This window comes from Poeciliopsis prolifica, unplaced genomic scaffold (assembly GCF_027474105.1).
Source record: "Poeciliopsis prolifica strain line A6 unplaced genomic scaffold, Auburn_PproV2 SCAFFOLD029, whole genome shotgun sequence".
NCBI classification, from domain to species: Eukaryota; Metazoa; Chordata; class Actinopteri; order Cyprinodontiformes; family Poeciliidae; genus Poeciliopsis; species Poeciliopsis prolifica.
Window position 1 is genome coordinate 6532044 of NW_026562404.1, and position 18647 is coordinate 6550690.

Sequence of the window (18647 nt, forward strand, 5' to 3'; positions counted from 1 at the left end):
GAGCTTGGGTAACACAAACATGTCGAACAAATATCCTGTTCCTTCTTAAACATCTTCCAAATTTTATTGAATGTTTCTGTACATGGATTATTTCCGCTGCTTTTGCAGTCTCCGTTCCTCCCTTGTTTCGTTGGCCCGATCCTCCTGGACAGCACCCACTGTCAAAGCACTTTATGGTGCTCCATTTGATAAATCTGTGCAGCGCTTTATGTTTGGCTCGCCACCAAAAATCCAAATAGTGGGGGCTGTGTTTCTAATAAACTTTATTAGGCAAGTAGATTAAAATTTGATGAGCAGAAACTAAAAGAATGCACATTATTCACTTCAGTTGAATGTGCCTGACGATTACAAATCTCCGACTTCAGCTCTGCTCACATATGCATCCTTGACAAATGCCTTAAACTCTCTGTAGTCATAGCCAAGAGTCTTTGTAACAGGAAATTCTCATTCAAAGGAAAGTACCATGCCATTATGATAACTTCATAAGAAAGTAATAAATGCAAGCAGATGATGTAAAAAGGCAGACAGAAACATTAAGGACTGGCTGCTCATCCCCGCCAAGAAAAGTCCATCTCATTGGTTAAAGTTGAATGTTAGACTCCAATCAAGTGTCCAAATGTCTACAGTAGACAGTTGCCTTAAAGTGATTTGCTCAGGACTCCCCAAAAGTTGGCTTTGATGGATCATCATACATGATCTGTCATCATGTATGATGACAGATCTATTCAGCCTCCCGGCCATCTTGGTTGATTAGACAAACAAATAGCAAGAGTGTCAAAACTCACAACTGCAAAGTGCTTCCTAAAGCACAGTTTACGCTTGCTAGCCTGGTGGTCTGCCATTATGAGTAATGGTTAGTGTCATACACATATGGAAGCACACACACAGATGAAGCTGACTGTCAAAGACTCAAGCAAGACCCCAAAGGGCCATGAAAGCACAGAACTGATGACGCAACACCTCCTAGCTTTCATTGTGTTTATCAAACAGACAACTTTACATGACTGGGGCCATGCGAATATACATGTTCCCTTACTAAAGTCTGAGTCATTAGTTTGTCTTGAAATGCTAAAAAAAAAAAAAAATGGTATTTGCGTTTTGAAAGTTTTTCTATCTGTGCGTCCTGCACTTTATTTTTTCACCTAATGCAGCTGCATCAACACTCACCACGAGACACTCATTCTCACGTCAGCATAGAAACAAACTGCGTCTGTTAGAGCAATGAACAAAGAGGGAGGGTGGTGGTCTCCCAGAAAACCTGAGGGGGGGAAAAAGAGGCGTAATCAGAGAGGGAGAAGGAGAAAGCAAGAGGTAGATATAAGGGGAGCCTAAGGGGGTCAGATGTGAAAGAGAGTAGTGAGACATCTGGAAAAGAGAAAAAGTCCACAGGACAAGGAGGAAATTGCAGCTGCCCAACAGTGATTCATTGGGGAAAATTCTCTTCAGCATCTCCCTCTTCACCCTTTTGTCCCCCGACCTCTCTAACTAACCTCCCAACCTCTTCCCGTCCTGCTCCTGCTACAAATGACATTTTGCCAAGTGAAAACACATTTTATTGTTTTTTCTTTTGTTTTGTTTTTTCCACATCACACAAATAATATAAGGTATGCATTGATGCTTTTCCACTTTGTGCCTCCAGGGATCTCAGTATGAACAACATCAGCGAGATCCAGCCCAGAGCCTTCCATCGACTGCACCTGTTATCAGAACTGTGAGTACAAAATCATTCAGCTCACACTTAGCTTATGAAACCACTCTGTCAGAATTTACACTTGACAAGAAACAGACATTTCCTGAGCAGTTGATATGAGCAGACCTTGGAGATGGGGTTGATGGGTCTGGCTTGCCTCTGATCTCTCCCACTAAGAAAGTGCCTGCAGCAACACGCTAGTAGATTTTGGGATGGTGGTAAAAAAAAAAAAAAAAAAAAGAGGAACAAAAGGGAACCGGATAGTCACTCGGAGAGGGAATGCAGTCCTTAAAATATTTATAGGTTAGGTTTTACTACCCAAAGTACTGCTTTCGTCTTCTACCTTGACTTATTTTTCAGACAATGCGGCAGAGAAAAATACACTTGTAGACATGAGTGTTAGCCAACATAGACACAATATAGCATGAGGTCAGTGTAATGTAATTATATAAGCAGCACTCCAAGTTAAAAGAAGAATGCTTATGAATAATTATTGATCCTTAGTGCAATAATACACAGCAATAACACACATATTGCATAAATGCAATAATACACAGCTTAATATTTCTTGTCCGGTACAGTCACTGATTTTTTTTTTCATACTGTCAATAATTGGATGGACCCGAATGTTCTTTGGCTTAATCCAGAAAACTATATTTCTGTGCATTTTTACAAATGCACATTTAAAATTGACATTCAACTACATACATGCAAAAAACCTAAGTGCTGTTATGGACCTACATTTAACTAGCACTAAATCGGTGCAGTCACATCTTTAAACATTGCTATAAACGTTTAGTATTGAAGCAGAACATTGGGGAAACTGGCGCAAGCTTCTCTTTTCAGTAGGTTTGGGTATTGTCGACGCAGCTGTTTGTGCAAAATCAAAATCAGGTAGGTGCAGCTCATTCAAAATCCTGCAGCCAAATGCGTCTGGACCAGTCGTCTCATTAAAGAAAGGTTTTCTAAGAGTCCACCTCCATGTCTATGCTTCTCAGCTCTAAAACAAACTCCCTGAAAACCAGGGATGGGCAGGTGGCTCCTTTAAGTTACAATTAAAACACAATTGTTTACTGTAGCTTTCCGATTAATCCTCAGGATATTTTAACACTTCTGCACTTCAGCCCAAATCAGTTGTTGAGTTGTGGCATTTTCTCTGGTGGTTTGGTGTCCTTTCATACAAAGATTCTTCCAAGTGAACTAAAACCTTTCGCTGCAAACCACGAGAGAACATCCAAGCTGTTTATTGGTTAGGTGTGTCCAGGGCAGAAGTATCAGATGTAAATGCAGAAAGCAGATGTTGTGTCCTGAGCTGGTAGACAAAAACCAAAACTGATTATTTAATCATATAATTACAGTGGTTCTGAGTACTATTTCAGACATTCAGCTGAGAATGCATTCAATTTATTTTTTCTGTACATTTTTTTTAATCATGTATTATGTATAATTGACTTTTTGACTATTATATAAGGATTAAATTTCTTCTGAAAGTTAGCTGTGCTTTGTTTGTCCTGAACCAATTTGATCTGTGACAATCGAGTTTAAAACTTGAAACTGTTGCTTGCTGCCACAGCACAGCCTTCACAGTCTTAGGAGTTCCTTTACATGAACAGATCTTTAGTGTTTGAATATTTCCACACAGGTGTGAAAACACCATTTTAAATATATTCAAAATGACATAATGTTTGTGTCTTCAGAAAGAAAACCTCTAGTTTACAATATGCAACATTTAGCAAAGAAATGCCACTGCCTTTTGAACGTAGACTCCAGTGACATTGCCAATATTTGATCTGACGCTCAGCATATCTAAGCTAAGTCCCTGTTTAAGGAAAGAAATAATATATATATATAAATAACAGCTTGAAAATGTTCCCTCTGGTCGTGAATGTGAGCATGTCACTCTTCTCAACTGTTTTTTTCCTTGAGTCCTGCAGTGTGTGCGTGTACAGTGGACCTGATCTGTGGGCGTGTGTGCAAGGGTGTGTGTGTGTGTGTGTGTGTGTGTGTGTGTGTGTGTGTGTGGGTGTGTGTGTGTGAGCATTGTGTGTTTGCACAGCACACTGTTTTCTTTACTAATTCTTGCAGCTGCAGTCTGTGAAGCATGAGATGATGGTGATGATGGTGATCATGGAAAGAAAGAATAACTGAGTAGCTACTTTCTTCACTTTGAGCCATTTTCCAACTGTCCTTTACCAACAGAACAAAGTTGAGTATTTTTTCTATTTTATTTATTTATTTTTGTCGTAGGATTTACACATGCAGTTCTGAGCATCTGTCAACCAAAACTTCTTAAAGAACAGATATTGGTGTTGGTCAGACAATAACAACCACAGAAACAGGGTTATGTTGAACATAGAAGCTGACATTTGTCTGCCCTTGGAGAATTAAGGGAATGCATTCTTGGACTGAGCCACACCTGCAGAATTTGTCTAGAGCCGGTCTTCTAAATGTTTTACAACCACGTTGATCTCGCTTCGCCTCTATTGCTTTGGAATTCTGACGCTTTATGGAGACATTCAGCTGCTGTGTACTTCTTCCAAGGAGGATGTTTCTACTCTAAAGCCAAGGTATGTTGCTTGGCCATTTCTGGAAATGTACTGAGATGAGGAAGATGATAATAATGGTGTTCCAAGGCAGGGAGAAATCTAACATTGCTGTTTTTCATTTTCACATCCACTTCTGTCTAGACAGTTTAGAGAGATGAGTTAAAGCAGACAACTGTAAACCGATTATAATTGAGACAACTTATAGTGATTAGCAAAACAAACCAATGATCGAAGGTGGGCTGCTTTTGCAACAGGCTGCTTTTGATGTGGGGACTATCACACAGGATGGTAGCAGAAGGAGAGGCGAGGGCCAGGCGTGTTGTGACTGGTGGAGTGGTAAACTGTTTGATGTTGGGCTGCACCTTACTGCCTGCCCCCCTCGCTCTGTTTTCCTCCCTTCCAATTAATTCTATAGCCCCCTCTGTTCACTTCACTGCAGGTTATTACAAGCTGGAAATCTCTGCCTTTGATATTGCTTTTCCCACATTTTTACAAACCAAGCAAAGCAATCAATGCAAATCTGCTTTTGGCAACCTACTTGGATCTAGTGGAAGAAGCGAGAGAGTCAGTTTTGAGGAGCGTTGGAGTGCCATTTTTATCTTTTTGTTCAGTTCTCCCCCTCACGATATGAAAGTACAAACGTTTAATCTTTGTATGATTCACCATAACATCAACACTTTGTCTTTCAAACCCTATTATTGCCTCTAATTGCCCTATTTTTTTTTAGTTTTACTTTATTGATATCCAGTGCCTTTTATTAAACTTTCACTTAATGCTTTGATCAGTGGATCCTCTCTTAATTTACACTCAGACCTCAGTGACACGCAGCATGAAAGGAATAAACTGAGAGGTGGATGGTTTAATGAGAGGGCAGAGATGCCCACACTTAAGACACACTGACTGCCGAGTTGTCTGCCTGATATTTCAAAGACATCCCCCCCCTCTTTTTGGTTGTCTGCTGTGATATCAAAGATGGCCTACCTGGTTCTCATCAAATTGCAACTAGGAGGCAGAAGGGGGATGGTTTCCCTGTAAAAAGCTCTTCCTGTAATCCACTTTAGAAGGCGACAGTGGTTTCTTCAGCCTATCATCTTTATCAAAGTCTCCACACACCGTGGAGCCACAGATCACATTTCACTTTTCCTTCTGTTTTTTGGCTCGCCACAAAAATCGCCAGGTTTTGTCAAGTCTGATCGTATTTAGCCATCAATCAGCTACATTTGGTAATTTTACAATAAAAAAGGGACAATTTGACGCCCTCATCAGACTCTCTGCTTTTTCTTTTATTGGCATAGGAAGCTATGTTGCCTAAGGCAAATAACTCTCCTGCATCACCTTCCTACCCATTCATTTTTGTGGTATGTATAATTTGACCACCAGCTGATGTGAGAAAAAAAAAAAAGAGTGGGTGTTGCAGCTCTCTGCAGTTACCACTGTTACCTACACAGCTCCAACTTAAATTTCACAATCGCCCAATACCATCCTTAAATCCACAGAAATACTAAGAAAGTAAAGATGATCTTAACTCTCCATGAAATGAACTTGAAACTGAAACATGACCTACTTTCTGATTAAATCAGTAATTTTTTCTGAGCACTGGAGCCACTGAAGCGTTCAACAGACATATGCCTTGCGCATATGCACTAATTAAAGAAGGACAGAAACGGATAATGCTGTTTTTCTAGATGCATTTTTTTCAGTACTCCAACATTCACAATGTGACAGCAGCCTAATATGGCCATATAGGAAAAACTATTTGACAAAGCAGCTATTTTTTTTATTTATTTTTTATTTTTTCCATTTTCTCAAATTCAATTTAGCAAATTTGCATTTTTAAATTGACACAAATAAAACATGACGGCTTCATTTCTTGGTCAAAAACTAAGTTGTTATCAATCTAACCTTGTCTTGACCACAAACAGAGCTTAGAAATATCCATCCAGCCTCGTCAAACAGCTTCAGCAATCACGCTTTCTGCAACGCGGTTAAAATGTAAGAGGAATGAGATCGGGAGAAGAAGCCAGAGCTACCCTGCTCCACTTCTGACCGATAAGATTGTCTGCCGATAAGCCAGGAATATGACGCGGCCGGGGTTTGAGGGGTTATGATATTGGCTTCGTTGATGCTCCAGGTGCAGGCCACAGCTGGGATTATCAAGGTCAATTGGAAGTTCTCATTTTAAAGCTGTCAACATGACCATTTGTCTGCAAGTCTATCTCTGAGAAACACACAGCCTCTCACACAGAACAGACACTCCTGCCGTGTGTGTTTTACTCCCACAAATTTGGAGGTTAATGACAGGTTAAGTGGTTTACCTTGAACTGAGGGGTCAAACACCAGTAAGGCTGCCATGGTCAGATTTTTACTTCTATGTGTCACAAATGAGCATGCCCAAATGGAAGACACTGCTGTGCAAACTGGTCCGTTCTCAAATAAGTCCTGTTTAATCTCTCCGTCTTCTTTCATCGTCAGCTCCTATCACTCACCAGCGCTCTGCTTTTCTTCTATCACTATGCAAGATTGGATCCAGAAAAAACTATCTTGTTTTTCGTCCTCGCTCCCTAACTCTTTAATCTGTCAGTTTGTTTATTATTCCGAGGCAATAAGACGCGGCGATACGTAGGATAATCAGCAGTTGGCATGCTTCAGTAAAGTGCTCGTTGATTAGCGCTGATAGCAGGGTGGTCTCACCTTCATGCAAAGCAGCGCCACTCCTGTTTTTCTCTCCCCTGTACATTTCAACACCACTGTCCTCTGTTATTTTACATATAAATCATTTTAGCAGAGCTGTGCCGAGGTGGAGTTTTTAATCCATGCAGAGCAGGGGCCAAGAACAATTCTAGCAATCCCCAAATCAAATTAAAAGCAAAAACAGTCGGAGCCCCGGTTTGACAAGTGCAAGGCGCCTTTCATTAGAATGAGATTGATGTGGAACGACTCGAAGCCCGAGTGTGGAACATTCGCTCAAACGTGCAATCTTTTACACACAAAAATGCACACACTCATACCATGGAAAGATTTGGTTCATGGCAACTGTCGGTGTTCTGTTGGTGTTTTTTTTTTTTTTTTTTTTTCCCTTTCTTAAATATTCATCTTCACTTTTGACAAAAATGATCTGTTTGACAAACAAAGTCTGAAAATGGAGAAGGAAAAAAAAAAGCCAAAGTATATTTTGGATTCTGTGGTATAGTTCTCTGACTTGATGCAATTATTTATTTTTCATCCAGCACATACAACACTGATCTCCACTCGTGGACAATAAATAGCAACTGGCAGACTAGATAGTGTGTTTGTCGTTTTATGTAAATATGTGTAATGACAGAAAATTGGCTCTTTTTGAGAATATTAATTAATCTTTTTTTTTTTTCCAGATGAAGCAGATAAAGCAGAGCTTATCTGAACATCTCTTACATCTCTTAGCGTCCAATCAGTAAGAGGACTTGCATCAGAAATCAGAGTGATGTTTTGGTCAGCAGTGTTTCTTCACCTGCCTATATCCCACATAACCAACAGCTTTACCATTTGATGGTTCTGATCACTTCAGTTAATGCTTTGGGTCTGAACTTATATCTCAATTCGAAGATGTTGCTATGTTTCTCTCTTGCTGTTGCACATGTTCCAACTATCCTTGCAACTCTAAACAATCGATTATATCAAAAAGACAAAAATTAGTGCCTCTCAGTCTCCATTCCCGAGCATATTTCATGTCTTACATCCTTGCTTGAAGTCATATGGTCAACTGCCAGCAGCAGTTCATCATGACAACTTCTTAATTATCTTCCAAACAACACTTAAGGTTATTCTAATCACAGTTAAAATAAAATCCCAAGGATTGTTACAATTGGCGTCAAAATACATTTTTCATACACAAGAGGGGAGACAGCATTCTGGAAGACAATTAAGTATAAACTCAGTTCAAATACTGGTTTAGATTTGCTTTACAATTGCGTAGAGCTTTCAACACTTCTCCCTAGAAATGTGGCTTTTTAATTGCCTCAAATAGCAATCTTATGGAACAACAAAACCTGACACAGCCCGAGGGCTGGAGAGCTTTCGTTCTTTGAGAGACAGTAAAGCCATCTGTTGTAAACAAATCAAGATGAACGGACAAAAATGAACTTCAATTTTGAGATTTCATAAATTCAGGGACCATGTCTCCAACATCCAGACACTGTGAGGGACATTTCATCAATCACTGTAGCATTAAGTAACGCCTTTATAACTTTGTATTTTATCATGCTGATGCACATAATTTTCTTTTTTTTTTTTTAGTAAGCCTAAGTCACACACTGAGCTGTGTTTGAGATTTGGCTTTTGTGATCGGAGTTGTGCGGTTCAAGACCCTGCAGTAATAACCATCTGTGATGCTGACAGCAACATCAGACGTCAGATGAAGTTTTTCCTGAGTTCTTCATTTCTGAATGGATGATAGCATGTTGGAAAAGCAGACAGTCCTTGATACTAATATTTCAGTACATTGATATTCATGTTGCAGCTTTGCCAAAGAAAAAGCTGCTTAGCATAAAGCTGCACCTGCAGAGAATTGGTCTGATTTGGAGGAGGGTGCCAATGACTAACCTTTAGCGTATGTGTGCGCGTGTTTAATAAAAGTGGGTGGTCTTGGGCTGTGAAGAACCAAAACCGTGTTTAAACTGAGATTCCAGCTTGTGACCTTGGGAGTTAAATCTGTTGGGCTGAATGTTATTTATTTGGATATCTCATGCACACACTCGCAAATGACCATTAGGTGCTGTGTTTGATAAACAAACTGATTGGATTGCTTGTGTGAATGTGTGTGGTTTCTCTGCCGTGCTGTCCTCAAGGGCCCTCAGAACGGGCCCGATTTCTCCTCAAGGACATGAGAATAGACACACACGTTCACAAAGCACATGTGTTTGTGCGCACAAACACTGCATATGTCCCCACGCACATATAATTTCTTGCAGTGCACTCAGTTTTTACTCACTCATCGGAGCTCCCAGGATTGGTTAAGGTTTCAGCTTGCGTTTTCAGCCAATAGTAACCACACAGAAGGGAATCAAATATTGTTATTTGCATACTGCCCCAACTGTAACCCCACAGTTGTAAATATGGAATGAAGTCATATTGTCCTCTAATCCAAAATCTTAGAGGAAAATAAACGACAAAACTGTTCATCTGAGATTTGGACAACTTTTTAGTTAGTGCAGATATGCTTGGATTTTTACTTTAAAACGGCTCTTTTCTAAAAAAAATATGTTTCTCTTCCAGACGAATCTCCGGGAATCAGCTGAGGTATATATCAGGCAATGCTCTCCAGGGTCTTCACAACCTCAAAGTTCTGTAAGTAAGCACCTTATGTCTTAGTCCTGTTCTGATACGGCTTAAACTTAATCCAGGGCTGAACAATCTTGGATTGTTCTGAGAAGCAGTTTTTCTGCCTGAAATAAAATGCACTGGCCATGGATTATTAAACACAGTTAAAGTTTATGGATTGGGAGAGACATGTTCTGCTTATAATTCCCTTCAAGTCCTAAACAAGTTTAAGTTTCAAGACTGGATTTATGGACATACACAAGTCTGGCCTTCCAAGTCAGACTGCCCAACAGGACAGCACCGAGTGTCAAAAAAATGTCTTCAGAACCTGTTTGAAGCAGTTGTTTTTTTTTTTTTTTTTTTTCTGACACTGCAGCTCTCATTCCATGCATGGTCAAAGTACAAGTCGGCAATAAAACACATACCGTAGTACCTTTGGACGTGTGGCATTCAATGAGTAGTGGTCATATTTCCAGTCTATTTTTAAAGGTTCTAAGGAGATTTTCACAAGCAATGGCAGGCAGCCCGTCTTTGGTCTTGGCTCAGAGGATTTTGGGGATTTATGCCACAAAATATAAACTTAGCTATTTACACTGCAGTTTGAAATCTGAGGAAATTTGGAAAGAAATAAGGCAAAGCAGTGTATATTTTGAGATCATGGTTTGTGAAACCCTCCAAGATATAAAAGGCCTACCAGCCATAAATTCAACCGATACCAATAAAAAAAATAAAAAAAAACAAATACATGTCTAAAGGTTTTCATTCACACTACGACAGTGAAACTAACTTCAGGAGGTAGGCCTCAAGGCAAACAGATTCCTTTCCAGGATTCTCTTTGGAAATGTCAACATCTCAAATGCTGTGTTTCAATGCCTTGCAAAATTATTCATATTCACTTGATCCTTTTTAAAAAAATGTTCCACGTTATCACAGATTTTAGTAATTCAGTAATATTTAATATTATAGAAAACAGAAGAAAGATTTCAAAGTTGTTTGTAAAAAACATTAAAAAAAACTGCCATCCATTTTTATTTTGCTCCTTTTTGCTTCCAACCCCTGAATAAAACCTTGTGTAATCAGAAGTTATCTAATTAAGAAATAGGGCATTGCATTTAATCTCTGGGTAAACACAACTGTTCTGCGAAGGTCTTAGAGGTTTGTTAGTGAAAGTTTGTGGACAAACAGCATTATGGAACACAACAGAAAAGCCTGGGATAAACCGCTGGGGAAGCTTATGGAAAGAGCACGGCACAACTGCAAAACAACAAAAAACATCACAGTTCACCAAAACTGGAGTGCGTGGCAACGTTGGTGGAGCTGCAGAGAAGCAGACCTTCAATGGAGGAAAACTGTAAACGAAGCCAGACGCCATTTATCTGGCTTCTTTAAAAGAGAGGCAAAAAGATGATGCATGATAGGAGGCTTTGTGGTCAGATGAAACCAAAATAGTGAAAAGTTATTTAGTCCATTTATTTTTCTATTTGTTGTTTTTTTTCCCCACTTTTCATATTTTTTATTCACTTGCTCATTTGCTCACTGGAATGGAACTGTTTAGTTTATATGCAACTCGCTACCTGTGGTGGAACTGTAACACTGACCATCTGCTCTAACACTCCATTAACAAAGTAGATAATGGTTCTGGCAACATCATGCTTTTGGGGTGTTTTTTTCCATCAGTCAAACATGTTAAAGCTAATCGGGAAATGGATAGACTGGGGAAGTGGGGCTACCTTACAGCAGAAAGACTCTTAAATTTTAGCCAGAGCACCAATGGAGTTGTTTAAATAAAAGCATAGACATATGCTAGAATGGCCTAGCCAAAGTACAGCCATAATACCAGCAAGTCATTGGAAAGACACAGGCTATTTATCCAATTGTAGTTTCTTCAGGTCAAATTTTTACCTACTATTTTGAAGATAATGGCAGCAACAGTCACATCATTGTAGCTGCCCACAACAGTACCGCTAAGAAACACATTGAGATTGATGTGCTTTGTAGAAACTGATGCTGAGCGATAGCTAGAGAAAATGAAAACTGAAGGAAGGAAGAGAGAAGAAGATTGTTTCCTTCTCATTTCCCCCTCATTTTTGCGCCATTCTTTTGAGGGTGACATCACCAGCCCACCCAAGGAGGTCCTGGTTGTTTTCCCCTTTTCCTCTGCTTTTCTTCAGGCTTACTCAGACCACGTTACCTCCTGTGTCAGATTTCCGTCACAACGGAATTATTTGTTCTGCTTGATGTGAGCTGACAAATTAACTGCACTGATCTGATGCCTGAAGCTGACACATTTGTTTGTGCCTTTATTAGGATGCTACAAAACAACCAACTGGAGAGACTTCCTGATGATGCTCCATGGGACCTCCCCAACCTCCTGTCCTTGTGAGTCTTTCTCTCTCACTCTTTTTGCACACACATTCTAATTTTGCTGCTCTAGCTGGGAATAAAACACTCTGTCCACGGCCACCCGCACTTGTCAGCTTTAACCACAGTGCAGGTATAGTGTACCGCTGACAAACTGCAGACTGTACCCCCGGTGTCGGCTGCAACGGTCCTGCTTTCAATGCAAGAGCCTGACGGTAGGAGTCACGGCTCCGATTGTGTCATGGTAGCATCTGGAAACCATGAGGGAAACAGCAGACACTGAAGGCCAGCGAGAGCATCTCCAATGAGCTGTGAAACAACCCCATTTTCCACCAATTCTCTCTCTCTTCCTCCTCCGTTCATACTCCTCCGTTCTTCCCCCACCACCCACGCAGCTATCCCCCCGGCTAATGAGCGTGTTTGGTCGTTTAATTGTCTAATCTGTGGGGTCAGCGTATAAATGTCAGCGTGCATGTTTAGACGAGCGCATTTGGACCTCCAGTCTTGCAATTCCTCACCCCTGCCTGTTCCTCTCAACTTTGCCCCAAAATGCATAACCCACTTCTCCGCTTTCCAAATTAATAATTCTCTGCAAACATTCTCTCTTTCATCAGACAGATGCACAAATTGCTCGAGTTGTAATGTAGGACAGGCCGGGCATGAAAGACATGAACTCCTCTAATGAAAACCTACAAAGTTTTCCTGTTTGCTGTGAAGCGGGCCTCTGTTCCCCAAATAGCGAGAATCCTGCACTCTCTCTCACACACACATATTCATGCGCACATTGCAATTTGCATTGACTTCCACTCGCTTTTCATTCATTTCTATAGCTTAACCCTGACCTTTTCCCTAAATCCACTATTACCAGTTCATGCATACCCCTGCACCTAACCAAAACTCAATTCATACCTTGCTGTTTTTTTTTTTAACTTCTGTATGGAAAGATTAAAAATGACTGAAGATAAATAAATAGAAAAATAGTCCTAAACCTAACCGCCAACTCAAAAGAACTTTCTAATGAGCTCCAACATAATATTTGTTGAAAAACTAGATCTTACACTATAACAAATACAAGGCCACACACACACACACACACATACACACACGTGTACCTATTTATTGCTTAGGGTCTCCATTAGCTTGGCTTTATACCCAGCTGCTCCTCCTGGGGTCCATCATTGCCAATGCACATGGGACAGTAGAAATCATTCAAATGAATGACAAATGACGAAACTAAAATAATTACAGTTCATACAAAATACTGATAAATGTATACAATGTACAATAATTAAGCATTTCAGTTAAAAGTATGTTGCTCCTAAAAAGCTTTTCAGATTTCTTTTATGAGAAAAAAAATATAAATATATTCTGTTAAACTTTTCTGAGAGTTAATGGTAGAGAGTTGCACTCTTTTATTAAGCACAAATACCATCTACACTGTATAGCACATACAAGGAAATGGTCTACGTGTTGCTGTACGTCTGATTAAACAATGAGCTGTCTCATCGATACCTGGTTGTCTTTAGGTTCTGTGTGTGTGTGGGAGGTCTCCTTACAGTGCTTTTGAGATCATGTAATGAAAAAAAAAATGCACTCAAATATACACACAAAGCCAATGAACAGAGACGCTCCTTGTCATTATAGTAATGATAAGCTCTGAAGAGTAAGATTAGTGGAAAGGCTTTTGAGAATGAATCTCGTTGGCGCCTCTCATTGGCATAAGGCAAATCAGGTAAAACGGTGGAGATGGCAAATGAGTCAGCACATGGATCTTACATTGGCATAAACACATACAGAAGTTTATATCCTAAGTAAACCATTGCTTAATCTCAGCAAAATTCCCCGTAAGTGCAGGAACTGATTCAAAGTTTTTCTCTCACCATTTGAAACAGGATGCAGTGTTGTTGTTGAGTTTGGTGCCCGTCACAAGCTGACACATGTGTTTTGGGCCTCAACCCGCTGGTTAAGAAGCGTAATCACCACTGATGATCTTCACAAATGGCTGTAAATCAGCGCAAGCCTGTTTTTTAGAGATTTGACTCAAAACACTGACTTTAAAAAATGTGGTCCTCCAACTCCCTCATTGCATAAAAGCTTAGCCATCTGGAGGATTGAACAAACTCAAGCAGGTTCCCAGATCTCTGGGGTATTTTAAGAGATCCTTTTCTTTTTCTGCCTGCTCCTCATTCCTATAGATGTTGAATAGACTGATGTGATGGGCAGGAAATAGTCTGCTTTATTGGGTTCAGTGGAACATTCCCTATTTGTCTTGATCCTGTGAAGACCTGAACATTCTACCAAAAGGATTGTTTAGTATTTTTGCTCCATAGAAATGGATAGGAATTTGAAGAGTCTTCAATAGTTTTCATCCTTTGATTTTGTTCAGGGACAAACAAGTTTCCTTCTAAAGAGTAGGCACATGGAGGATCTTTGAGACTGTACAAAAGCCATGTTTTAACCAATTCTATTATTTTCAAGAGCAAAAATGGCATTTAATTCTTCAATTATGAATTAAATTTGATTAATCAAACTTTTTGATTACATTTCACTCTTCACAGCCATACTCTCAACAGTCTGATTACTGCCAGATTTCTGGTTTCAATAATTCAATTAAATACAACTTTTATGACAACATGGCATAAGCTAAAGGATTTCAAAAGCAACGCATCATTGTCTTATCTACAGAAATTTATGAACAGAAGACAAAGTCGTTGACACCTTTTCACACTGGAAAGTAGTACAATAGTAAAAAAGTAGTAGTAAAAACAAACAAACAAACAAACAAAACCTCAAAAAGCACACTGGGGCATCAAGGATTAAAGGGGCAGGGCAGGATTTACCATTTTCTCAGAATAAAATTGATGTGATGAACTGAAGCATTTCGGTGCTTCAAACAAAAACAGAAGTATGAGGAAAAATATTTTTTAACAACATTTAGAACATAACCCAATGCCATGAAGCTGTGTGTGTACACATATATGTATGCTCCATGGGGCTTTTCATTTAACCGTCTGCCAGTGTGTGCAGTTGCTCCCCTTGATGGAAAATCTTTGTGCAGAAAAATCCAGAGTTCAAGTTCACATTTCACTTTGATGACGCTTTCTCTTTGGTGAAGCCTCGGAGGGGTGATGAGGATGAGGACCAAGGGAATCAAAGGCGCTCAGTGAAAGACTGATAAGCAAGGATGTCTGAAAGATGGAAAAGAGCTAACGAGAGAGATTCAAGAGTTCACCAAAGCTGGGAGTGGATCGGCGTTGATGTTGAAAATGAATGGAGAGGGGCCAGAGGGAGCAAAGAGAGATTAATGAATGAATGTGAAGGGCCAGAGAAAAAAGAATAGTAAAAGGAAGTGGTCTCAGCTTGTCAACCCTGCCTTGAGGGGATCATTCATCACTATCGACAGTGTGTATCCATGTGTGTATTTACCCGGCATGTGTGTATCCAGACTCTTTGCCTCTGGGTATAGGATATTAAAGGATAAAGAGGACAAACATATTTTAGGATTTCTATGGTTCAAAACATAAAAGTGTTCACGGTCATAACTTCTGCAGATGAAAGAAAATGTGTTTGTGGCGTTTGATGGAGCGCCGTCAGTCCCGATAGTCGCTGAGTTTCTGATGGAAAGAATGCCGACAGGAAGAACGGCTGAGGACGCCTTTAATGGCCTTTCCCTTTTTCCAGACATGGATCGAAGAAATCTTTATACAACATAAATAACTCGAGGACAGGGAAAACAGACTCAGTGTAGTCAGTCCTACGTGTTTGTGTTTTTCTCATCTTGCATCGGATACTTGTCTGAACTGGTGAAGGTCGGCATAGCTTATTTAGCAGGGGAATAAATCATAACGAGGCACTCTAAAGAGGTTGTAGCAAAGATGAAAGAGAAGAAATAAAGGGGCTATAATCCTTATAATATCTTTCCCATAATCCCAAGTGTCTAGCATCATGACGCATAACCACAAATATACAAAGGTATTCACACAAAAACAAGCAACTTAAGTAATTATTGTGCTTTTTGTCCCATAGGCGTCTTGATGCCAACCTCCTGAGCAGGGTTCCATCTGAGGCCTTCAAGGGCGTTCGCTCTTTGAGACACCTGTGGTTGGATGACAACTCCCTCACAGAAATACCGGTGATGGCCTTGGACTCCCTGTCCTCTTTGCAGGCAATGACACTGGCCCTCAACCAGATCACCCACATACCCGATTATGCGTTTACCAACCTCTCTGGCCTCGTGGTGCTGTAAGTGACATCTTCATCTGTGCCTTTTTACAGCAGGAATGATAAATATGCCAATGTCTGTTTCGGTGAATGCATATTCAGAGGCCATCTTTGCATGAAATCTACACCAGATTTCAGTAACAACCCCGTTAATCCACACAACTCCATAAATAAAATTATGTGCCATAAAGTGGAATGGAACAGGAAACAAGTACTGAAAACATACTAAAATTGAGTTATCACTTGGGAAAAAATGCTTTTTTTTCCAATGATAAATGTGAGTGGAGGAAATGGAGAAACTACTGCAGATGTAATTTCGACCCATCATTCCACATGAAATGTGTTCTGGATCATAGAGGCCAGTTACCCCAAGCTTCAGTTCTTTAAATTTAAACGAATTCAAGTTAAAGGACTGACCTGGTCATTAAAATAGCTCTATTTTCAATCTATGAAACAAGTTAAAGGTGTCCCTGACTGTTTGGAATAATTTTACTGAAAAATCTACCCCTGTTTCACCTTCATATTCTCATCAAGAATGTCCCCGTTCATTTTAATCTGATCATAAATAATTAAAGTCTTCCACTAGCATTTGCTGAAAAACAACCCCACACCATGATGTTCCCACTTACAAATATTGCTGGCATGTTGTTTTTGGGGTGGTCTGCAGTGTTTCTTGTGCTTCAAACAGGGTGTGTGCAATAACATCCCAGCAGATCAGCTTTGGTTTCATTTGATCAGACTGTATTTTGCCAGTATTTGATATGTCTAAATATTTTGCTGAAAACTTTAAACAAGTTTCAACATGTTTACTTCTGGGGTGGACTCTTGTACATGTCCATAGATGCCATTGTGGTTGAATGCATTACTTACTGTTTCCATGAAAAGACTGTTCTAGTTAATTCCAGGTCTTTTTTTCTAATTACTCGGCAAGAGATTCTTGGCTCTGGCAGAACTGATCCGATTATTCTTTTGAGTCCTCAGTCAAAAATATTGTGTGAAGCGCCTGGAGATGCCTGTTTCATTATGGAATACTATTCTTTCTGCTTCTGGATTACGGTGGCGTTCACAGGAATAATCCAAAACTCTAAAAATGTGTGTGTAACCAACAGCCTTAGTATTTTGTGTATAAAGTTTGCAAATGCAATTATAGGTCCTTGCTTTTACCCATAATGATAAGTGCAATGCTTTGGTAATGAAAACATTTTTATTATGTAGCATGCTGATGTTGTCATGCTACAGCATGAACCCAGTTTGCCTTATTATCCACGCTAAACAGTGAAAGCTAGTTCTAAGAATTTTCCATTTCTTCAAAGCCAAACATCCATTACTGTGTTTACAGTGGTGCTCACTGATCATCTCCATTAAAGCTTTTTATAGTTTATCAATAAGAACTTCAAGTTAATAATACCTAAAAAGAGCTTATTTTATTTTATTTTTTTAAATACAGCTTGTGATCATAACTTGTCTCCAGTTTATTGCACACAACTTACTTTATGGAGCAATTTGTGCTGTTAATTTCTTTGAATGTTTCAGTTACCTTGGTTGATGCATACATCTGGTGTACATTTTAGATCAATCGCCTCATTAGAAATAAACTGAACAAGAAATACTTATTTACTATTCTGCATCTCTCCCGAGTGTTAACAGGCAAACTAATTGGCCATTTTTGTTCCTCTTATAACATGAATCTTTATGGATTTTTCCCAGGCATCTCCACAACAACCACATACAGAGCATGGGTTCGAGATGTTTTGAAGGTTTACAGAGTCTGGAGACACTGTGAGTATCCCCGAATTTAGAATATAATACCTCAGAAAGCGAACGCAATTAAAAGCCATAATTTCTCATACTGTATGAGGTTTCGCCTTGTATTTTACACACATAATTGTGCTGGGTATGATGAAGAAAGCCTTGAGATGTGTTTTTATAAATCATACATAACGTGTGCCAAAATGTTTGAACTGCAGCTCGAAATTATAAAGTCACAATGATTAATGTACCGGTAATTTCAGCAGGTGTTCGAGCAATTCGCAAAACCACAAGCGACAATCGAACAGGAATGCAAAGATGAAAAGATTCACTTTGATTACCTTGAAGCATCGTCAATGGAATCCACTGTGTTATGTTTAGTAATTGCTAGGCAGTAAGGTCAAGAACAGCACAGCGTGGCTCCAGCAGAGTTTTCCTGGAGGACGTGCCGTAGCCTCAATAACCTAATCCTAACCACATGCCAATATGGAGACCACAGAAAACTGACACAGTGAAAGAAAGTGTGAGAAGCCTCCTGCAAAATTCATGGTGGTCTATTGAAAACACAGTTTCTGGCATGCTGCTTTAACAACCTGTTGAAGTGTAAAAAAATTATGCATTATTTCTTTACGAGAATGTGTGTGGCCAAGCAAGCATATGTGCGAATATATTCAAGTACCTTTGCCTGTGCAATCATAAACGTATGGCTCACTTTATACTCATGTTGAAAGCCATAATGCATGTTGGGAAACTCTGCAGAGGATGAAGGGAAACCAGAGAAAGTG

General features: G+C 39.7%; 1 protein-coding gene across 1 annotated transcript in view; it reads left to right on the top strand.

The window, feature by feature from the left end:
- The window catches only part of LOC129372331 (leucine-rich repeat-containing G-protein coupled receptor 6), a 46948-nt gene that overhangs the window by 19026 nt on the left and 9275 nt on the right, over positions 1-18647 (top strand). Inside the window, exons 2-6 of the mRNA XM_055049562.1 lie at positions 1640-1711; positions 9487-9558; positions 11839-11910; positions 15919-16134; positions 17821-17892. Coding sequence (XP_054905537.1) covers positions 1640-1711; positions 9487-9558; positions 11839-11910; positions 15919-16134; positions 17821-17892 — 504 coding nt within the window. The remainder of the gene's footprint in view (positions 1-1639; positions 1712-9486; positions 9559-11838; positions 11911-15918; positions 16135-17820; positions 17893-18647) is intronic.